Source organism: Brassica napus, chromosome A4 (assembly GCF_020379485.1).
Source record: "Brassica napus cultivar Da-Ae chromosome A4, Da-Ae, whole genome shotgun sequence".
Taxonomy (NCBI): domain Eukaryota; kingdom Viridiplantae; phylum Streptophyta; class Magnoliopsida; order Brassicales; family Brassicaceae; genus Brassica; species Brassica napus.
Genome location: NC_063437.1, coordinates 1200945 through 1222135, shown reverse-complemented (window position 1 = coordinate 1222135; position 21191 = coordinate 1200945). Strand labels below are relative to the sequence as shown.

At 32.9% G+C, this 21191-nt stretch overlaps 5 protein-coding genes across 5 annotated transcripts; 3 read left to right on the top strand and 2 right to left on the bottom strand.

The window, feature by feature from the left end:
* The first annotated feature begins 126 nt into the window (after nt 1–126).
* On the top strand, nt 127–6679 carry LOC106449107 (mitogen-activated protein kinase homolog MMK1-like). The gene is made up of 6 exons (XM_013890914.3): nt 127–1401; nt 1529–1658; nt 1950–2087; nt 2174–2506; nt 2583–2763; nt 2852–6679. The coding sequence occupies exons 1-6, from the start codon at nt 1070–1072 to the stop codon at nt 3010–3012; spliced, it is 1275 nt and encodes a 424-aa protein (XP_013746368.2). The 5' UTR covers nt 127–1069; the 3' UTR covers nt 3013–6679.
* A 2965-nt stretch (nt 6680–9644) lies between these two features.
* On the top strand, nt 9645–11800 carry LOC106445124 (mitogen-activated protein kinase homolog NTF4-like). The gene is made up of 6 exons (XM_013886635.3): nt 9645–9932; nt 10023–10152; nt 10581–10718; nt 10803–11135; nt 11210–11390; nt 11481–11800. Exons 1-6 carry the CDS (start codon nt 9700–9702, stop codon nt 11639–11641), a joined length of 1176 nt encoding a protein of 391 aa, XP_013742089.1. The 5' UTR covers nt 9645–9699; the 3' UTR covers nt 11642–11800.
* A 30-nt stretch (nt 11801–11830) lies between these two features.
* Nucleotides 11831–13753, bottom strand: LOC106445125 (protein FAM133B-like). Its single transcript, XM_013886636.3, has 5 exons — nt 13400–13753; nt 12926–13027; nt 12411–12546; nt 12275–12321; nt 11831–12193 (listed from the first exon to the last, which is right to left on the bottom strand). Exons 1-5 carry the CDS (start codon nt 13484–13486, stop codon nt 12011–12013), a joined length of 555 nt encoding a protein of 184 aa, XP_013742090.1. The 5' UTR covers nt 13487–13753; the 3' UTR covers nt 11831–12010.
* A 1025-nt stretch (nt 13754–14778) lies between these two features.
* On the top strand, nt 14779–15947 carry LOC106445123 (sm-like protein LSM6A). Its single transcript, XM_013886634.3, has 4 exons — nt 14779–14887; nt 15101–15257; nt 15551–15664; nt 15751–15947. Exons 2-4 carry the CDS (start codon nt 15140–15142, stop codon nt 15795–15797), a joined length of 279 nt encoding a protein of 92 aa, XP_013742088.1. The 5' UTR covers nt 14779–14887; nt 15101–15139; the 3' UTR covers nt 15798–15947.
* Nucleotides 15901–20185, bottom strand: LOC106445122 (mitochondrial proton/calcium exchanger protein). The gene is made up of 15 exons (XM_022717867.2): nt 19562–20185; nt 18982–19470; nt 18595–18907; nt 18370–18516; nt 18187–18275; nt 18013–18105; nt 17806–17932; nt 17656–17720; nt 17399–17570; nt 17108–17302; nt 16965–17012; nt 16733–16879; nt 16562–16644; nt 16382–16497; nt 15901–16294 (listed from the first exon to the last, which is right to left on the bottom strand). Exons 2-15 carry the CDS (start codon nt 19440–19442, stop codon nt 16203–16205), a joined length of 2148 nt encoding a protein of 715 aa, XP_022573588.1. The 5' UTR covers nt 19443–19470; nt 19562–20185; the 3' UTR covers nt 15901–16202.
* Nucleotides 20186–21191: the final 1006 nt, after the last annotated feature.

The following is a 21191-nucleotide window of genomic DNA, read 5'->3' as shown; positions in this document are numbered from 1 at the left end:
ACTATATAGAAAACAAAAAAAAGTAAAATTAACTTCCTTTATACAATATTAATATACTGAATTTATGATTTTAGTCACAAAATAGAAAATGTAAATAAAATATTTTAATAAATCTCTATGTAAAAAATAGGGAATGAAATAAAAAGAAATGTATCCAAGATTTGTTACCATGTTTATAGTAAAATCAAATGTACACTTTTCTTACATGTTAGAGGTAATTTGAAAAAAACTACAAAATTCTGCCAACTACAAATAAGCCTGTAGGGTGATGAATTAACAAATTTGAAACAGTTTTTATAGCTAAATCTTTTATTCAAAATTAGTAGACATCATTTGTTAGGAGAACACAAACAAAATAAACAATTAAAGAAACAAAAGCACTGATATGATTTCGGAAAATTATAATTTTGTAAGATGTATATGTGATATAAAAACGTATAAACGCTTTTCTAATTGTATATTATAGAAAAACAATGAAATGATAGTTTTGATAATTTATTTATGATTGTTTGTCAATAATCAAAATGACATAGAATTTATGTGGATATATATTGAAGAACTAAAGTAAAGCTAAGAGTTTATAAAGAAAATGAATTAACAACAACATTGTTGTATAATAAATAATTATTTAAAGACATTTAAATTTCAAAACTTATACTGTTAGATATCTTTATAACCTCATTTATCTATATATGAGCATATTATTATATGTGTAACTATTTATTAATACATTCATATGATTAATACCTAAAAACTAAACCTTCAAGAATATATTAGAAAAATGGATTGATAGCATTCCATTAATAGGAACTACTACTTAAAATAGTGAAAAAATAATAAAACTCAATACTTCTAAATATTTTTCATAGATATCCATTTATCGCTCCACGACAAATATTGTAATACAAATAGACCTATTAGTGTGAACCACGTGGATAAAACCTATTAGCGTGAGCCACGTGAATGTCTGGATATGTCTAAGTTATCTAACATAAAATTAAGAGATGACAAAGAGATATGTATTAGATTTTACCATAAATTCTTATATGTGGGTGTGAGTTAGACATCCATGCTTACTCAGTCACTATATATATTTCCTTCTCTCATACAATCAACTCAACAAAAACGAAACAAATACCTTACCACCCAAACTGAAAGAACTAGAGCAATCATGGAACCAACCAATGATGCTCATGTGACTGTGGAGACTAACGCTAGAGCTACCACCGACGCTAAGCTGTATCCGTCACCTGAAGTGCTACCCGTTGAGATTATTACTGCGAATCAAACCCATGACGGAAGATACATACAATACAACATACTTGAGAAAATCTTTGAACTTACAGCAAAGTATAAGCCACCAATCATGCCTATTGGCAGCGGTGCTTATGGCCTCGTTTGGTAATCTCCTTTTAACATTTTTATATTATTTGTTTCCATCCTTTAAGGGTTGTATGATCTTTGTGTTCGGGTTGCTCTTCTGAATATTACTGACACATTAATATTTTTTTTTACTAATTTTTAACAGTTCAGCTATGAACTCGGAGACCGATGAAAAGGTGGCAATAAAGAAGATTGCTCATGCATTTGGAAACAAAGTAGCGGCTAAGAGAACTTTATGTGAAATCAAGCTTCTTCGTCACTTCGAGCATGAAAATGTTCGTATATGATTCCATCACTATTCTTTTTCTGAATATCAATGAACCGATTATTGCGATTGCTTCTGACACCTTTTTAGCTTCTCGAATCTATTTCAATAATTAGGAAGAGTTTGGACCAGACCTAGGGGAAATCAGAGTCTGGTCCAAACCATTGCTAATATTTTATGACATATGGAGTAACATATCTCTCTCATCCGGAATATCCACACGATTCTCTTCTTAATTGTTAATCTTTTTAAAAATTAATCATTAGTCCCTAATATTTAAGTAAATACCATTTTTCTATAGATTATCGGAATCAGAGACCTAATATTGCCTCCTCGGAGAGATGCTTTTGAAGATGTATACATTGTACATGAGTTGATGGAGTATGACCTTCATAAAGTCATAACATCCAAACAAGAACTAGAACCACTTCATTACAAGGTTTTAGTTTGATTATTTTCTTAAAACTTCTATCATTTCTTAGAGAGCTTGAAAGTATAATTTTTTCTTGTTATTTTGTAACGCAGTTTTTCTTGTACCAAATCCTGCGTGGATTAAAGTACATTCACTCAGCCAATGTGATACATAGAGATTTAAAACCGGGCAACCTCCTTGTGAACGCGAACTGTGAACTGAAGATATGTGATTTCGGACTTGATCGTGGTACTTCAGAGAATAATGCAATGACTGAGTATGTTGTCACAAGGTGGTACTGTGCACCTGAGCTTCTCTTGAACTCATCTGTGTACACCTCAGCTATAGATGTCTGGTCTGTTGGCTGCATCTTCTTGGAGTTGATGACTAGCAAAACGGTCTTCCCCGGTAGAGATCCTATTCATCAGCTTCGTTTGATCTTGGAGGTAACAAAAAAGTTACATTAAAACCATTTTAGTGATCTCTTTAACTTAGAAAAAAAAAATACACTTTGATTTGCAGCTCCTAGGCTCTCCATCAGAAGAAGAACTTGGATCATTGAGTGAAAATGCTAAGCTATACTTAAGGCAGCTTCCTAATCATGATCGCCAATCATTCTTTGTGGTATTCCCAAACGTGCCTTACCCTGCTCTTGACTTGATAATGAAGATGCTAAAGTTTGACCCTAGACAAAGAATCTCAGGTTAGTCGATACGTTTATGTCTCTTCTTTAGCTACATTGAAGTTTTGATTTAGACTCCTTAACACCATTTTCTTTGCAATATTTTCAGTTGAAGACGCACTTGATCATCCATATCTGAGAGAGATTCAAGACTTCACTGATGAACCAGTGTGCATGACCCCCTTCAACTTCGATTTAGAGGAACAGACATTCACAGAGGGGGAGATTAAGGAGTTAATCTACCGTGAAGCCTTAGCTTTCAGCCCTTAACCAACAGCAGTTGAAAACGAACATTGACTTTGCCTTGGAATTGCAATTCATGAAAAAATCGTCATCAGTCTTCTCAACTCATAAAATATTTCTATGTATTAAGATATTGTGCTAGATATCCTAAATAAACTATATTTGGTATTGTAAGATTATATAATATTTACCTCAATGAACTAGAGAGAGAAAACAAACAGTAACCAACTGATAATGCAGGATACTGAAAATGTTTAAGAAAAATGAGATTATGCAAAAACAAGATGTTAGAGATACTTCAAATCCTCAACGAAGATATAGATGTAAGAGAGAAGAAAGAACCATTATTTCAATTTGAATACAAAAAAAAGTGTGTAAGATGAAATTGACAACAACCATAGCAAGCTTATGAACACTAAGTCTCAATCTAACTTAAAACATGATTATGATCATGAAATATATGAATTATGATCAAAGGTTGGTGTCTCTGTTTAACTTAAAACATGATTATGATCAAGGTTGGTGTCTCTGTTTTAAATGATTTGGGGAACATAATCTCACCTAGATAAATCAGTTTATCACTACAACAAACTCATTGACAGAAACATTGTGACGTGGGAGCTTATACAGAACCCATACATACACACATTTCCACAAGGACGCATAACTCATAACCCATACACAGAGCTTACAGTCCATAGCATTAGTGAGAAGATAAGACCCGTCTGGACTTAAGGCTCATACCAGTTATCAGCTGCATCTGAGAAACTCACGGCTGTGATTTGATATTTGTCAGGGAATGCTTGTATGGCTCCTCTCTGACGCATGTCAAGGTATAAAAGCGCCACCATTATTCATAATAAAACCTCTGCTTATTCTTAACAAAGATTGTTTCTTCCTCTTCTTCTTTAAGGTTGTCGTTTGCATCGGTGAAACTTGGAGCTCAAGCTTTCTCATGGACTGCAGGAAAACGTGAGACAAATGGTGTTTCCCTCTTTATTTCACCTTCTTCCTGAGATGTTCGAAGCCAGGCTTTTCAGGCTGCTGCAATGCATGAAGGTCAGCTCTCTGATTAATCTTCTGAAGATCTCCTAGTTGCAGCATCATCTCTAGTTTGGACAACGTTGATGTCTCAGAAGCGTTAAAAAGGCTCCCACTTATAGCTGCCAAGAACTACTTTACTCCTCTCGCGGAACCGTTAATGTTCAACATTGTGACGCAAAAGAAAAGTGTAACTCAATTCAACCATCATTAACATTCTCTGTTCTTGAGGATTGTTTTGAAACTATTAGAACTTATTGGGTCAAAAGCTGGATCATATAGATGTTAAATGTTAAAAGTAAGAATCTATTACTAATTTCCCATAAATCAACTTGGACTTTTGACCCGGTTATGAAAAACCGTAATTTGTATACTCAGCGCTCTGTTAGACGCATTGTTTTTCGGCTTTAGACCGAAATAAAGATAACAATTCTTACTACATAATTTAATTAGCATTCACTAATAACATTGTAAAAAATGGCAAAATAGTCAAACATGCATCGGGATTAACATGCATATTAGGTGATTCTCCCATGCTCATGCAAAGATAAAAATATTTGCAAAATAAATATATTATATAATTATTAATATTCTAATTATAATTTAATTATTTTGTTAATTATATGTATGATTTAATTATTTAGTTAATTATATGTATGATTTAAGTTAAGTAAATTGAATTGTATCTACTTCCCTGAATTTAACCATCCGTGCTCATGCACAGATAAAAATATTTATAACATAAATATATTATATATAATTATTAATATTCTAATTTTAATTTAATTATTTTGAAATTTTTTTTAACAACTTCATTGAAATGAAAATGAAACAAGAGTCCTTACATGAGGAAAAGCTCAAACTGATAAGAGACAACACGATTATTTTGAAAATTATATGTATGATTTAATTATTTGATTAATTATATGTATGATTTAAGTTGAGTATATTGAATTGTATCTACTTCCATGAATTTAACCATAGTATTTTTGTGCCGAATTAGATAAAAATTCTGATTTTTTGCCTTTAGAATTTCGATTTTGGACATAAAATTTAGATTGTTTAAGTTATTCATTTTATGAGTTATATTGAGTTATACATATTTCTTCAAAGTGAAGCACAATCACTTTTGATTCTAGTTAACCGAAATTTGATTAATTTTATTTATTGCATTAGTCCACTTCTTTATCTTCATTATGCATATATACGCCGTAAATTATTTTATATAGTTTAAGATTTGTGGATTTATAAAAAATAATAGAAAACACTATAATGATGATTAGTAAAAAAATTATAAACGAAGATAAATTTTGAAAACTCACGAACGAATATCAATATTTAAAAAATAATATTTTTTTTTTTGTAAATTCTAAGTAATTTTATAATTTAGATGTAGAAAATATAAATTAAAATATTATAAATTATAATTGATAAGTTTTAATTATTGCATTAGCTCAGTTCTTCATCTTAAATATGCATATATACTTTCTTAACTCTTTTGTATAATTTGATATTTGTAGATTTGTAAAAATAGTAGTAGAAAAAACTAAAATGATGATTACTACAAAATTTTATAAACAAAATAAAATTTTAAAGACTCATGAACGGATATTTAATATTTACAAAAAATATTTTTGTAAATTCTAGCAAATATTATACTTTCGATGTAGAAAATAAATTTAATATACTCTAAATAATATTAAGCATAAAAATTCATACTGGTTTATGTATTATTATCATAGTTCTATTATAGTGTATAAATGTTCAAAAAAAAAAAATATTAAGCCTTTAATTATTTTAGTAATCTGAGAAAATAGACTTCAAAAATTAAAATAATTTTACTAAATTTAGAATATATGTTATGTTGTTTGTTATTATGTTTTAAAGATATGATTAAAACTGTTTTTGTGAACTTTCCTTTTTATGAAATAACATTATATATTAAATTTATTTTCATAAAATATGTTTTTATTCCTTTTTGAGGATATAATTTACGTTTTTATTATATGAATAATTTATTTTTATTATATATATTCTGGAAAAGTATAAAAAAGAAAAAAAAAATATTATGTATAGTATAATCATATATAATATTTTAATCTATTAAGGGTGTCTTTGTAATTAACTATAATAAAAATTTATGTGAGTGTGACACGTAGAAAACTGACTTCTCAAAAAATATTATAGAATTGTCATATGATATATGAATAACATGTTGTATTGTCCTCATTTCCCTTAGACCACTAGCTAGTACTCAATCACAACTAATAATTTATGAATGTGTAACAGTGTAAGGATATTGAAAACATTAATTATGAACATTATATAATCAATATATCAAGGAGAAGTGATTGTTTTTTAAATCATCATAAGTAGAAAGACAATGATACATTTTAATAGATTGAGTAAAAAGGCTTACCTGGTGAAGTGGTGATGCAGTGGAATTATCATCATTTGTTTGCTGGACTGCCTTTTTTTGCGATTAATTAACAATGTATTTTCAGGATATAGGAAAAATGGTTATTCTTGTGAATCCTTAGGTTCAACAACCAATAGAATTTCATTATTTCAATCTTTTAAAAAAGTAAACAAAATATTATCAAGTTATATTATGTTTTTAAAATAAAAAATAGTAGTTACAGAAAAAAGAACACTAAACCCTAAATCCTAATCCATAAATCCTAAATCCTAAATCGTAAATCCTTGGCTAAACCCTAAACCATTCGATTAATCATAAACTCTAAATCAAAAACACTAAACACTAAAACCCTAAACCCTTTAATGTTTTAGTGTTTAATGTTTTTGATTTAGAGTTTAGGATTTATCCAAGGGTTTAGGGTTTAGGATTTAGGGATTAAGGATTAGGATTTAGGGTTTAGTGTTTTGCTGGTTAAAAAATATTTTTTTTGTAATTTATACTATTTTTTATTTATTTCTTTTCACCTTTTTATTTTTATTTTGAAAACATAATATAACTTGAAAATATTTTGTTTTTTTTATAAGAGATACGAATATGAAATATCACAATCCTATTGGTTGGTGAACATAGAGGTTCAGCCTAGAGGGTGAACTCAAAAATAAGTCTAGGAAAAATGTAAACATTTGAGCCACAGAAATTTGTTGCAGTTTATTTTGGTAGCAGCTTAATAAGAATGATATCATTGCCAAAAGAATTGCAAGTCTATAGCAAAAGGGAAATAATTATATTTTGTAGGAGATAATATAATATTTTATTCTCTAAAAAGAAAGGTATATTACCCTTCCAATTTTTACAGCTGATAAACTTGCAAACTTTGACAAAAAAAATAGACTTACAAACTAAATTTAAGTTCATTGTATAGTAAAATATATAGCCAAGGTGTTATATTAGTTTCCTACTATATAGAAAACAAAAAAAGTAAAATTAAATTTGTTATAAAATATTAATATACTGAATTTATGATTTTAGTAACAAAATAGGAAATGTAAATAAAATCTTTTGATAAGTTTCTATGATTAAAATTAGGGGATGCAATAAAAGGAAATGTATCAAAAATTTGTTACCATATTTATATTAAGATCAAATCTACAATTTTCTTACATATCCCCAATATATTAAAATATAAATATTAACATTTGAGGTAGTCATTTGTCATCACCACAATGAGTCTTAGAATTTTTAGAAAATATGTTGGTTCATCTAAATATATAATTAGTTTTTTATTAAACCAACCATAAATTTATTATTAATGTTTTTCTTTCTTTCCTTAAATAAAAACTAATGTACATATATGAAAATTAATAATTTTGAATAATAAATATTTGATAAAAATAAATGTATTCTCGACCATATTTTTTTAATTTTAAACTAATAAAATAAATTAAACAACTATATTAACCATATAATAAAATTTAGATTTTCTATATATGTTATATTTTGATTTTTTTAAACGACTATAAATTACTAAAAATGTTAAAAGTCTCACATTCAAATTTTTTGATTCATGGTTTAATTGTTTTTGTTATGATAAGATACAAATGATTACAAAATCATATAAAGTAAGAAGTCTCATTTAATATATATTAAGCGTAAAAGATATATATATATATATATATATATGTATATATTAATATCGTTTAAATTAAAATATATACCATATATAATACATAAATATTTTGATATCAAAATTTTCTTTAAACAAAAAATGTTTTGGTAAAAGCTTTGAACAAATATTGACAGCTTAATATTTAAATTTTAAACTTAGCCTTAATCTTTTTAAAAAATTTATAAATTACTAAAACTAATAAATCCCACAATGAAATTTTTTTATCAATGATTTAAAGTTTTTGTTATAAAAATATACAAATGATCGAAAAATTATATGAGTATAAAGCATCATTTAATATATATATATCAATATTAAGAATACACTATATATATATATATATATATATATTTTAATGTCATTTAAATTTAAATATATACCATATAAAACAGAAAAAGTGATTGTTTGGATTAAATAAATTTATTTATGTGTTTACACCAATTTAATTGTATATGTAATAGTTATTGACATTTTCATTATTCAATATATATTTATTATTTCATAAATATGTAAAAAACTTATAGTACATAAAAAAAAAATATATATATATATATATAATGTTCATCCTGTGCAAGGCGCGGATCTTAAGATAATTTGAAAAACTACAATTTTCTGCAAACTGCAAAGAAGTCTATAGGGTGATGAATTAACAATTGTTGAACAGTTTTTATGTAGCTAAATATTTATTCAAAATTAGTAGACATCATTTGTTAGTAGAAACACAAACAAAATAAACAATTAAACTTAAGCACAAGAAACAAAAAAAGCACTGATATAATTTCAGACTAAATTATATTTTCTAAGATATATATGTGATATAAAAACGTATAAGGCTTTTTTGATTGTATATTATAGAAAAACTGAATGATAATTTTGAAAATTTATTTATGATTGTTTATCAATAATCAAAATGATATAGAATTTATGTTGATATATATTGAAGAACTAAAGTAAAGCTAAGAGTTTATAAAGAAAATGAATTAACAACAACATTGTTGTATAATAATTAAATAAATATGTAAAGATATTAAAATTTATCAAAACTTATTTTTTTAGATATATTTTAAAACACATTTATCGTTACATGAGCATATATTATTTTACTGGTACATTCACATGATTAACATACCTAAAATACCTTCAAGAATATGTAAGAAAAAATGGATCGGTAGCATTCTATAAATAAGAGCTACTTAAAATAGTGAAAATTAATAAAACTCAATACTTCCAAATATTTTTCATAGATATCTATTTATCACCCCACGACATATAATGTAATACAAATGAACCTATTAGAGTGAGCCACGAGACACTAAACATATTAGCTTTAGACACGTAGATTTCTGGATATGTCTTAATTATCTAAAATTGACAGATGACAAAAAAATGTGTATGGACATCATGATTGCTATACATCAAAAAAGTAACTTGTAAATATTAGATTTTACCAAAACTTTTTACATGGTGTTTGGTGAGTTAGACATCCATGCTTACTCAGTCACTATATATGTTTCCTTCTCTCATACCATCAACCCAACAAAAAGAACACAAATACCTTACCACCCAAACTGAAAGAATTTGAGTAGTCATGGAACCAACCAATGATGCTCATGAGATGGTGGAAACTAACGCTAGAGCTACCACTGACGCTCAGCTGTATCCGCCACCCGATGTGCTAGCCGTTGATGAGAATATTACTGCGAATCCAAGCCATGACGGGAGATACATACAATACAACATACGTGATAATATCATCGAACTCACTGCAAAGTATAAGCCACCAATCATGCCTATTGGCAGAGGTGCTTATGGCTTCGTTTGGTAATCTCCTTTTAACATTTTTTATATTATTTGTTTCATCCTTTAAGGGTTGTATGATCTTTATTTTCTGGTTGCTCTGAATATTAACAGTTCAGCTACAAACTGGGAGACCAATGAAAAGGTGGCAATAAAGAAGATTGATCAGGCATTTGAAAACAAAATCAAGGCAAAGAGAACGTTACGTGAAATCAAGCTTCTTCGTCACTTCAAGCATGAAAATGTTCGTATATATGGTTTCATCACTATTCTTTTTCTGAATATCAATGAACTTGCGATTGTTTTATTTTTTTTTGATAACCGTGAAAATCCAATTACCAAAATCAACCAACTAATCACATAAGGTCCACAGTGCTCCACGCATTCTCGCTATTTAAGGCAGTTCAGATGGCCAGCGGAATCGAACCACTTTATTGTGATTGTTCTTGGATATCTTTTTAGTTTCTAGAATATATTTTAATAATTAAGAAGAGTTCGGACCGGACCCTGATTTTGCCTAGGTCCGAGACCAACCATTACTAATATTTTATGACATGACGTAAACTATCTCTCTCATCGGGAATATCGACTCGATTCTCTTCTTCATTTTTAATTTTTTCAAAAATTAAGCATTAGACCCCTAACATTTAAGTAAATACCATTTTTGTATAGATTATTGGAATCAAAGACCTTATATTGCCTCCTCAGAGAGATGCTTTTGAAGATGTATACATTGCATTTGAGTTGATGGAGACTGACCTTCATAACATCATAACATCCGGTCAAGAACTAGAACCACTTCATTACGAGGTTTGAGTTTGATTTTTCTCTTAAAACTTCTATCATTTTTTTAGAGTTTGAAAGTGTTCATTTTTGTTTAATTTTGTAACGCAGGTTTTCTTGTACCAAATTCTGTGTGGATTAAAGTACATTCACTCAGCCAATGTGTTACATAGAGATTTAAAACCAAGCAACCTCCTCGTGAACGAGAACTGTAAACTAAAGATCTGTGATTTTGGACTTGCTCGTGGTACTTCGGAGCATAATGCAATGACTGAGTATGTTGTCACAAGGTGGTACCGTGCACCTGAGCTTCTCCTGAACTCATCTGCTTACACCTCAGCTATAGATATATGGTCTGTTGGCTGTATCTTCTTGGAGTTGCTGACTCGCAAAACGGTCTTCCGCGGTAGAGATACTGTTCATCAGCTTCGTTTGATCTTGGAGGTAACAAAAAAGTTACATTAAAACCATTTTAGTGATCTCTTTAACTTAGAAAAAAAATACACTTTGATTTGCAGCTCCTAGGCTCTCCATCAGAAGAAGAACTTGGATCATTGAGTGAAAATGCTAAGCTATACTTAAGGCAGCTTCCTAATCATGATCGCCAATCATTCTTTGTGGTATTCCCAAACGTGCCTTACCCTGCTCTTGACTTGATAATGAAGATGCTAAAGTTTGACCCTAGACAAAGAATCTCAGGTTAGTCGATACGTTTATGCCTCTTCTTTAGCTACATTGAAGTTTTGATTTAGACTCTTGTTATCATTATTTTCTTTGCCATATTTGCAGTTGAAGACGCGCTTGATCATCCATATCTGAGAGAGATGCACGACTTCACTAATGAACCAGTGTGCATGACCCCATTCAACTTCGATTTAGAGGAACAGCCACTCACAGAGGAGGAGATTAAGGAGTTAATCTACCGTGAAGCCTTAGCTTTCAGCCCTTAACCAACAGCAGTTGAAAACGAACATTGACTTTGTCTTGGAAGCAATTCATGAAAAAAATCATCATCAGTCTTCTCAACTCATAAAAATATAAAAATATTTCTATGTAATAAGATATTGTGCTAGATATCCTAAATAAACATATTTGGTATTGTAAGATTATATAATATTTACCTAAATAAACTAGAGAAAGAAAATAATGATTATGTGGGAATTATTATTAACTTTCAATCCAACAAATAATTTTTTTTTTGTCAGCTCTCAACAAATAATAATAATAATACATTGCAACAAGGAAGAAAACAAATCATATCCTAATTTGAGTATTTTGATCGAGGAAGATAACTCTTGCATGTTTGTTCACGTCAACTGTCAACTCTTTAGATTGCCAAAGAATCTAGAGAGTGGTACAGGGCCATCGTCTTTAGTTTTGCTAGAGTGTTTGTCTCTGCTGGACTTGTGCTTCTTCTCCTTCTTTGATCTTCTAGAATTTGATCTTGATCTTCTAGATTCTTCTTCATCGCTGCTAGATGAAGACTCTGAGGATGAATAATGCTGCAAACCCAACATGGTTAATGTTAATAGAAGCTATAAAAGACATGGCACCATATCTGTTTTTAAGGGCAGTAAAAGCACCTTTCTCTTTTTGCTTCTTTTCTTCTTTGAATCTTTGTCTTTCTTATCTGTGAGATATTGGAGAAAACAGTTAATAATAAGATCCTCACAAAAAAGGTCTTAGATATTCTGTCAGAGTTAAGTATGATGATACTACCTTTATGGGACTTATCACTAGAATAGTTCCTCCCCTTGGAGAGTTTCAAGGACCTTTCTGCATCTAGCTGAGCTCTATACTCACGCATCAGTTTATCGGTATCTGCTTCAAGTTCTCCCTTTTTCATCTCTTCTTCCTAATCATATATTCAGGTAAAAATAAAGATGCAATCTTAAACATTTTCTAATGATCCATAATAACAAAGCAGAGAAGCTGCAGATGGTAACAAACTGATGATGCAGGATACTGAAGATGTTTAAGAAAAAAATGAGCTTAAACCATCTATAGATTAAGCAAAATAAAGAAGCTAGAGCTACTTCAAATCCTCAACATATATGAATACAAAAAGAGTGTGTATCCTGTAGCTGAAGATGAAGTAGAACACGGAGAAATGAGGATTAAAGCTTCTAAATTGAAAACATTCATAGTAACCTTATGAACACTTAGCGTCAATTTTAACTTAAAACATGATTATATAACAAGTATTATGACAAGACATGATGAAGCTCTCTGACCTTTTGCTTATTTTTGTACTCTTCCCAGGTGATAGTGTGGGTAGTCTTGAGACTAGCCAAACGAGCCGCATGCCACTCTGGTGTATGAAATGAACCATCCACCTGAGACACTCCTCATCAGAAACGTTCCAAGTACAGACACAACAAATCATCATCAAGCCGAATAAAAACAAAACCAAGTGAACAAATGGTCCATTATCAAAGCATCTTATTGTTTTTTTACTTGTCTAAATGCTTCTTGTGTGTTACAGATTGCAATAGGAGACACATGAACCACTCAGACACAAACCTCAATGCTACACTCTAAAAGAAACTACAAATCAACTTCAATTTTCCTCAAGACACGAACATATATATCAATGTAAATTGTCCTAAGAGGTTCGATTACAAGTTGTTCCCCTGAAACTGAGACTCCAAATTGGATGATCTTTAGGAGACGTGACGATTAAGAAAGGAGTATGAAAGGGTACAAACCATTCCATCTTCAACCTCATCGGGCTGAGCTGAGGCGGAGCCAACCCTGGATCTCTGCATAGCCTTGTACGCTTGATTCTTCCCCATTGCTTACCAGAGAGAGACAAAAAAAGTCCGAAACTTTCTTTCAGGGAGGAGGAGAGAGATTGAGGATTAACGGTCTAAAGGAGAGGCTCTGTTAGAGAAGGCGAGAGCCAGAGAGAGAGAGATAGAGAAGAAAGACGACAACTTTGAGAAGCTGAACCGAAAACGCTCTTGGAATTTAATTTTACGCCCAAATTAAAATTTAGTTAATAATAAAAGGACCAATTTGTAAATATTATTTATATGTACTAAATAGTTTTGAAAATAACAATAAACCCCGTTTACTCTCTCTCTTTATACACACACACCAAATCGTACTTGAGATTTATTTTCACTCCAAATTAAAATTTAGTTAATAATAAAAGGACCAATACATAAAGGTTATTACCAAAGTTTAAGAGAGAGAAAGTAGATCTAAGACTGGGTCCGGCGAACGATCAGTGCATGAGCGTACGTGTCGTCGTGCTTTCGAGCTATCATAAAAGATGTTGGTCTTTCGCTTCTCTTTCGTCTCCTCTGACCTCCGCCTTACCTGAGTTCTGGTTCAGGTCCCATCCGTGATGGATCTGTTTCTGGAGTAAAGGCGCGGTCGTGTGGAAGTTTGGCACGGTGAAGGTAGTCGTCTTACCAGTTGATGTTTTCTTTCTAGGAGGTGGAGGTTCCTACAGCTCCGTCGCCGCCGGTTCTTGTCTCTGGGAGGTGGAGGCTTTTTCAACTCCGTCGTCGTTGGTTTTGTCTCCGGGGGGTAAAAGCTCTCTCAGTCTTGCGTCCCTGACTTTAGGTGTTTCAGTTCTTTGGATCGGTTTTGGATCCCGCTTGTGGCTCGTGTGTGGTTCTCGGTTCGTGGTTCCAAGTGGTTCACGGCTTTGTTCAGTCGGATGAGATTTCGATTGGATCGATGAAGCTCTCCGAAGTGAAGACAAAGCGTTGAAGAGAAGAGTTGGTTTCGAGGGAGGCTTTCCGGTATTCTAATCTCGAGGTTTGCGGTGGTGTAGCTCTGACGACGTTTCGAGGCGGTGACGGTCAAATTTAGGCGGAAAAGACGCGTGTCGTCTTGACGGTGTTAATCTTTATACGTGTCCGGTCTTCTTGACGTGTGGATCTACCGAAATTGTCTGGTTTCTTTTGTTTTGGACCACAGGTCCATTTAACTTATCTTATTTAGCCTGTAGAGTTTTGGACTTCCTGATATTTGTTTTGTTGGGCTTCGGCTTTATAATTAGGTTTGCTCTCGTTTTATTAATATTAAAATCTTGGCGAAAGAATGGGACCAATATGAAAATATTATTAAATTTTTGTCTGTAAGCTCGAATAAATTTATGATATAACATATAGTTTTGAAAGTAACAATAAAACCCTTAGGTTACTCTCTCTGTCTCTCTGTCGTCGACTCGAGTAGGTCAGGTATGGTTTTTCATCGGATAGTTTCAATTTTTCTTTACTCGTTCGATCGATTAGCTTCTATTGAGTCGAAAGTTAGGAGCTTTAGAGTACTAAGAACTGAGAGGTTGTTGAGGAATAACGTATGAGTTTCGTTTGTGTATCTGAGATTCTGAATCGTAGTCTCGTTTGGAGCAACACAGTTGATTTCAGATCTCTCTCTGTTTGTGTTTGTAGTTACGTTAAAGGATTGTGCTTTGAAGAAGAACAGATAAGATGAGTGGAAGTGGAGATAATAAAGTTTCTGGAACCACGAAGACACCTGCTGATTTCCTCAAATCCATCCGTGGGAGACCTGTTGTTGTGAAGCTCAACTCTGGTGTTGATTATCGTGGTTAGTCTCTGTCTCTCTCTCTTTCTCTGTAGCTATCTTCTTCTTCTTAGGCTCCTACAAGTCTTGACTTTAGGTCTTGTTTGTTCCTGTGGCTAACTTGATTGGAACCAAAGAGTTGCTTTTAAAGCCTCTCTACTCTTGTAACTTTATTCATTTGTAAGGGGGCTTATGGAAACGTAAGCCACCGTTGGATCACAGTAACCAATTTGGCTGTTTGTGTATACTCTCTTCTTGCCAATTCTCATTCTAATATCCCCTTTTAAGATTGAGTTCTTGATTCTTCTCTTACACAGGCATTCTTGCTTGTCTTGACGGGTATATGAACATAGCAATGGAGCAGACGGAGGAGTATGTTAACGGGCAGCTCAAGAACAAATATGGTGATGCCTTCATCCGTGGAAACAATGGTAACTAATATCTCTTACCTTTCTTCTTTGTACATCATTCGGTTTATGTATGCATATAAACTTTCTTTGTTTTTCTTTGGGTGCAGTTCTTTACATCAGTACTGTGAACATACCTTTAGCTGACGGAGCTTAGACCCTTCCTCATGCATTCATCATCATCACCAGCCATGGCTATCTTATAGATGTTACCTGCTTTGACCTCTTTCTAAAACAACTCTTGCACTTGACGATTGACATGTATCAAAGATGTTTGTTTTTCTTGAATGAATTTTTGTTATAAACATGGTAATAGCAGACGTCACTTAACGCAAACTAATTTAATTACTTGCGACTTGTACAAAATAAGCAAGATAAGTGGATTAATCAGGCTCGTCTTGTTGTTACGACAAGCACATATACTAAAGTGTTAGCTCTTCAAATAGCTTAAGTTTGCTCAATCTCAGCCGCCTTCTATTATGTAGAGTATAGTTTCTCTCAGTATTAAAGAGTGTAGTAGTTTCTCCTCTAGTTTTCAAAAGAATCAGAGTACTCTTTCCGTTTAATTTGATTCTTCTTCCTCTGTTGCATTTTCTTCTGGCTTACTTCCCAACCTCCCCAACCTTACAATGTCCTCCACCATAATTCTTCCCTCTGTTGAGAAACCATATTCAATAAAAAGATCAATTAACAGATTCACTTCAGAGAGATTAGGAGCTCAACAAGGAGAGGAGTCTTTACCTTTATCTTTGGAGAGATTACTGATTAGTTGTTGAAGACCTTCATTAGCAAGTGTATCCTTCAGGTACATCGCAGCTGCTGCAACTTCATCAGGTGTGACCTTTCCATCTCGATCCCTGCATTGTGTGCATTCAAAACGTTACAGTCTCAGAAACAAAAAAAAGGTGGTCGATTATATACCTATCAAGAAGCAGCCAGCCTTTGCCAATTTTGATATCCACATCATCAATCTCCTTCTCGAGGTTTTGTATCAGACCATCAACCTTATAATGTATACCTGAAGAGTTAGCTCTTATACACAAATCTCATGGCAGTTTAAGATTCTTTAAATTGATTTTTGAGTCATTTTACCTTTTCCATTAGCGCAGAAGAAACCTCATCTGCTTCAGCAACTTCATCACTTTGGTCACTATCTTCTCTAGCTGCTTTGTATGCTTTCATTGCAGCTTTTTCCCCATCAACATCTTCTCTCTCGACCATTGTGTTATAGAACTCCACCTGGAAAAACAGATGAACAATGACTTCAATCTCGGACACAATATGCTAATCAAGCAAATTACTTATTGACAAGTGGACACTGTACCTCTTTCTTGACCAGCCTCAAGAACTCTTCGCGCTCTCTACATACTGACTGTTTATATAAAAAAGCAAACAGTCTCAAATAGCGAACAGATAAAATTGTTTTGCATATTCATTGTTGAAAAACATAAGAATCATTTTACTTACAGAAGCGGAAGCCAAAACGCCCAGTGCACGGCTAAGTTTGCAAAGATCATCTTGCTGTTCAAGAACTCTAGCTCTGGCCTGTTCTTGGGCTTCTCTGGCCGTTGGTATAGTCATCTCTTGCAGCGCCTTATCCTCTTCACCACCTTTAACATCCTTAATCCTTGTAAGCTCTTCCTCTTCTTTCTCTTCTTCTTTCTACATATATATCAATATAAAATTTCAAACATTTAAAACTGAGTTCTCTACCTCAAGCAAGCATAACAAAATACAATCAATGGTTTAATATCAAACCTTGATCAGTTCGTCTTGCATCTCAAGGTACTCTAGTTTCCTTAGCCGCTCAGATAGAGGGTCTTCAGATGGCAGAGAAGTAACACCAACAATATCCACAACCTCGTCAGGAAGAGAAGAAAGAGTTGCCCTGACAGCATCTGCCTCAACTCTTCCTGCAACCGTGAATGCCCTGAATATAAAGTCCAATCAGAAAGTTCTTCGCAGTAAAACCGATGGAAGAAAAAGATAACGAGAAAAGTAGTTCTGGAACCTACCTAGATAAGATCAGTAACGACGAGGGGACAGAGTGATTAAGTGACAAGTCCATCCAGTCGCGAAGCTGCAAGATCATTTTGATACTAAAATATTAAAGCTGCAACATTATTTTTTCATCATAGAGTTTCATAAACAAATAACAAAGAAACCTGTTGCCTCATCTCTTCAACTGTAAGCGTCCCCAGCATTCCCCGCTCCCTGCAATCTTCGCGTAGCTCAGCTTCTGAGAGGGAATCCACGCCCTCAGCTCTAATCAGTTTATCATCTTCCTTGATGCTGCATTGAAAAAAGTGTAAAAACTAAACACCAAAGCAAGGTTAACAGTCCAATAACAATGAGATGTGAAAGCTTCTTACCTCCTCAGTCTTTTTCTTAGCATATATCGCAGATAGGCATCTGTTCCATATGGGCTAATACCCATAATTCTACACATGCTAACCAAGCGAGGCCTGTAAATTGAACTCAAAGAGGTCAGAACATGTACACACAACAACACATTTCTGAGATTCAAAAGAAAAGGAGCAACAAACCTGCTAATGTTATCCAAAGTAAGCTCATCGTTGAAAAGCTTTGCAAAGCCCAAAATTTCATCGTTTTGGACTAGTCGACCTTTTCGAACCTGCAAGGCGAGATTTTAAGAACGTAAGGAATGAAAATTCAAAAATTCAAAAAGAAAGAGTAGTATCTGAGCCAACACAAGATCCATGACTTGCCTTATCTAGAAACTCAACCAGGTCCTCAGCGGTTTGCTTCGCTTCACCAGTCCTCGAGTGCTTAACTTCCTTAGCCATCTCCTTGGCAGTTTCCTGAAGAAACTTAGCGTATTCTATCCTAGCAAGTAACTTCCTTTTCAATGCTTCCTGCACATTAACAAAAAGAGCATCATGAAAAATGTATTAACCCAATGCAATAAAGCCTACACTCCAATGGAAACATACCTCTTCTTTCATCTTGTCCTGGAAAGTCGACGGCAACATATTAGGGAAGAGCTTCAAGAAAACCGGCAGGAGAAACTCCATAAACGGCACGAGAATGAACACAGCAAACGGCACTAATCTAAAGATATCAGCTGTCGTTCGAGTTAGCTGCTGTCTCTCTCTCCTAGAGAGACTCTTCCCACCAGCCAGCTTAAGCAGCAACCTTGAACTGATCCTAGTATCAGCCCAGAGTAGTTTCGTCCCCAGCCAATAATGTTTCAACGTTGACACAAACTCTTGTTTCCAGTGAGTGAGCTTCTTCCCCCAATCCGCCCTGTAGACAAAACATAAATTCAGTACAGCAAAATTCAACAACACACGGTGTTAGAAGAGAGAGAGAGCTCAAACCTGCTCATGGAGGCAACAGCTCTCAAAGCAGGACCAATGCCAAGAATAAAAACCCAAGTCCTCTGAAGAATCGACCGAGCAACCTTCTTGGAATCTTGAAGACGCTTAGCCTTCGCTTTGGCTTTAACACTGCTCAGACTCTCAACAGCTTGGTCACATTCCTCAGGAGACGCCTCTTTCCTCTTCTCCTCTTCTTCGGGTTTCTTAGTAGCGTTATGGATAGACACGCTCATGTATCTCATCCCTGAAGAACCCATCTCTGAAGAGCCATGGAACCTAGAACGCAAAAGTAGAGGTAGACCATATCCTCCAGTAAAGGACTTGTCTTTGGCTACCAAAGGAGGGTTGTTGACTTTGTGAGCAGAGTTTCCAAAAGATTGAAAGCTCTGAGCTGAACGAGCGTAGACGTTCAAGTAATCAGAAACGATACTCTTTCTCCGTAAGATCGCTCTTGACGCCATTTTCTTGAAATCTCTCTTTGTTGTCTGTCTACAGAGGAATCAGCTGTGCATCGATCAATTGAAACCGGACGGAGAAAGAAGTTGAAAACGAAAACTGGAAACGACGACGTATCACTTACAGATACGAGAAGAGGAGACGGAGGAATCTGGAGATGAGAGGTTTGATCTCCGGTGAGAGTTTTGAGAGGTTTTAGGGATGCGGCAAATAAATCGTGAGAAAGGATTTTATTTTCCTTTTCTTCTTTTTTCTTTTTTTTTCTTTTTTGTGTGTATTAAGAACCGAGATTCAATTCTCAATTCTGATCAATCTTAATTGTTCTAGTTCAATCGATTTTGTGCTTGATTTGATTTCGTTTGTGTTCAATCTAAAACAATTAAGAACACACAAAATTTATTTAGCCAGACTTTATTGCCTTAGTGTCTGAAGAGAGATCAAAACTCTCAAGCTTATCCACTATTGATCGAGATGATGCAATAAGGAAGATGATACTGAGATTGATATCGTTTGCTTTTGTGCAGCTATTACAATCTTCTACACAAAACATATACAGGAGAAGACTATCACAGCGACTACGACGAGAACGACTCTATGTCTTCCTCTGAGCCTTCAGACACTGAAGACTTGTAGCTTGAATTGGAGAAAGAGCTATGAACACTTCGCGATCTTTCTATCTTGATCATGATCTTTCTCTCCCAGCTGTAATCGTCTCTCACAATATCTCACTTTTTTTTCTATGTTTCTGATCATATTTTCACTTTATATCGTTCAAACTTTTATATAAGGGAAACGACTTCGTTTGTTACTCTCGGGTTCCACCTGTAACAATTTTATCCAGCTCAGCATAAGCTCGTAAACGAGTGGACTCTGACCAGGCTGACTCACTCTCGACGTCTTTCTATTTCACGCGATAAACCAAATAAAATACCCAAGACCAAAACGACAGAGCATCCATAGTGTGTTTGAAGAAAAAATAAATAGATATTTTCAAGCCAATATACTTACTTAGACCCTTTCTTTTTTTTGAAAAAAATAAATAGATATTTTCAAGCTAATATACTTATTTAGACCCTTTCTTTTTTTGAAATATTACGTACTTAAACTTGTTAGATGTAATACTTAGAACCCCAAGAGCAATGACGCATAGTTTTAATCAATGTTCTAAAAATTGATAAATGAGCATTAGGTGTGCATCAAATTACTTTTCTTTTTACATCCATCAAATTAGTTAAACCGGAAATTGATTTAAATAAATCTTTGTTAGTCTAAATATGTTTAACTAAGTAATAATGTTATTGTAAGTCTATATTTTTTTTACTTATTTTTTTGTATATCTAATTTTTTATAATTCATCAAAATAAGTTTATAACTAAACACAAAAATTAAAATATTTAGTATAACTATAAAATATTAAAATATTTATTAAAGCATATAGTTAGCATTCTAGAAATTTAATAACTGTAAAGGTAAATGTCAAAACACAAAACATAATATTATTATGCTTTACCAAGGTTTTATACCTTTTGAGTTTCTTACCGTTTTGAATCCCCCATTTTTTATGTGAGAAAATTAAGTGATTCAAGAAAAATGTATCAAGGTTACTCGCATTTATATTTACACTGTTAAAATATATACATTATTTTATTTTTTTAACAAATGGGACAAATCCAATTGAAATAAATTAAAAAAAATTACTGTCATGGAATTTCTATTGGCTAGCGCATGATTTTGATTTTAAAATTACAGGATTT

Excerpts from the sequence above, each read along its gene's own strand:
- LOC106449107 (XM_013890914.3), top strand. The coding sequence starts at position 1,070 with ATGCTTACTCAGTCACTATATATATTTCCTTCTCTCATACAATCAACT. Across the intron at positions 1,402-1,528 it reads GGTGCTTATGGCCTCGTTTG|TTCAGCTATGAACTCGGAGA; the intron begins GTAATCTCCTTT and ends AATTTTTAACAG. Across the intron at positions 2,764-2,851 it reads CCCTAGACAAAGAATCTCAG|TTGAAGACGCACTTGATCAT; the intron begins GTTAGTCGATAC and ends CAATATTTTCAG.
- LOC106445124 (XM_013886635.3), top strand. The coding sequence starts at position 9,700 with ATGGAACCAACCAATGATGCTCATGAGATGGTGGAAACTAACGCTAGA. Across the intron at positions 9,933-10,022 it reads GGTGCTTATGGCTTCGTTTG|TTCAGCTACAAACTGGGAGA; the intron begins GTAATCTCCTTT and ends GAATATTAACAG. Across the intron at positions 11,391-11,480 it reads CCCTAGACAAAGAATCTCAG|TTGAAGACGCGCTTGATCAT; the intron begins GTTAGTCGATAC and ends CCATATTTGCAG.
- LOC106445125 (XM_013886636.3), bottom strand. The coding sequence starts at position 13,486 with ATGGGGAAGAATCAAGCGTACAAGGCTATGCAGAGATCCAGGGTTGGC. Across the intron at positions 12,322-12,410 it reads TAGTGATAAGTCCCATAAAG|ATAAGAAAGACAAAGATTCA; the intron begins GTAGTATCATCA and ends AATATCTCACAG. Across the intron at positions 12,194-12,274 it reads AAAGAAGCAAAAAGAGAAAG|CATTATTCATCCTCAGAGTC; the intron begins GTGCTTTTACTG and ends TTGGGTTTGCAG.
- LOC106445123 (XM_013886634.3), top strand. The coding sequence starts at position 15,140 with ATGAGTGGAAGTGGAGATAATAAAGTTTCTGGAACCACGAAGACACCT. Across the intron at positions 15,258-15,550 it reads CTCTGGTGTTGATTATCGTG|GCATTCTTGCTTGTCTTGAC; the intron begins GTTAGTCTCTGT and ends TCTCTTACACAG. Across the intron at positions 15,665-15,750 it reads CTTCATCCGTGGAAACAATG|TTCTTTACATCAGTACTGTG; the intron begins GTAACTAATATC and ends CTTTGGGTGCAG.
- LOC106445122 (XM_022717867.2), bottom strand. The coding sequence starts at position 19,442 with ATGGCGTCAAGAGCGATCTTACGGAGAAAGAGTATCGTTTCTGATTAC. Across the intron at positions 17,933-18,012 it reads CTAAGAAAAAGACTGAGGAG|CATCAAGGAAGATGATAAAC; the intron begins GTAAGAAGCTTT and ends TTTTCAATGCAG. Across the intron at positions 17,571-17,655 it reads TCGTTACTGATCTTATCTAG|GGCATTCACGGTTGCAGGAA; the intron begins GTAGGTTCCAGA and ends CTTTATATTCAG.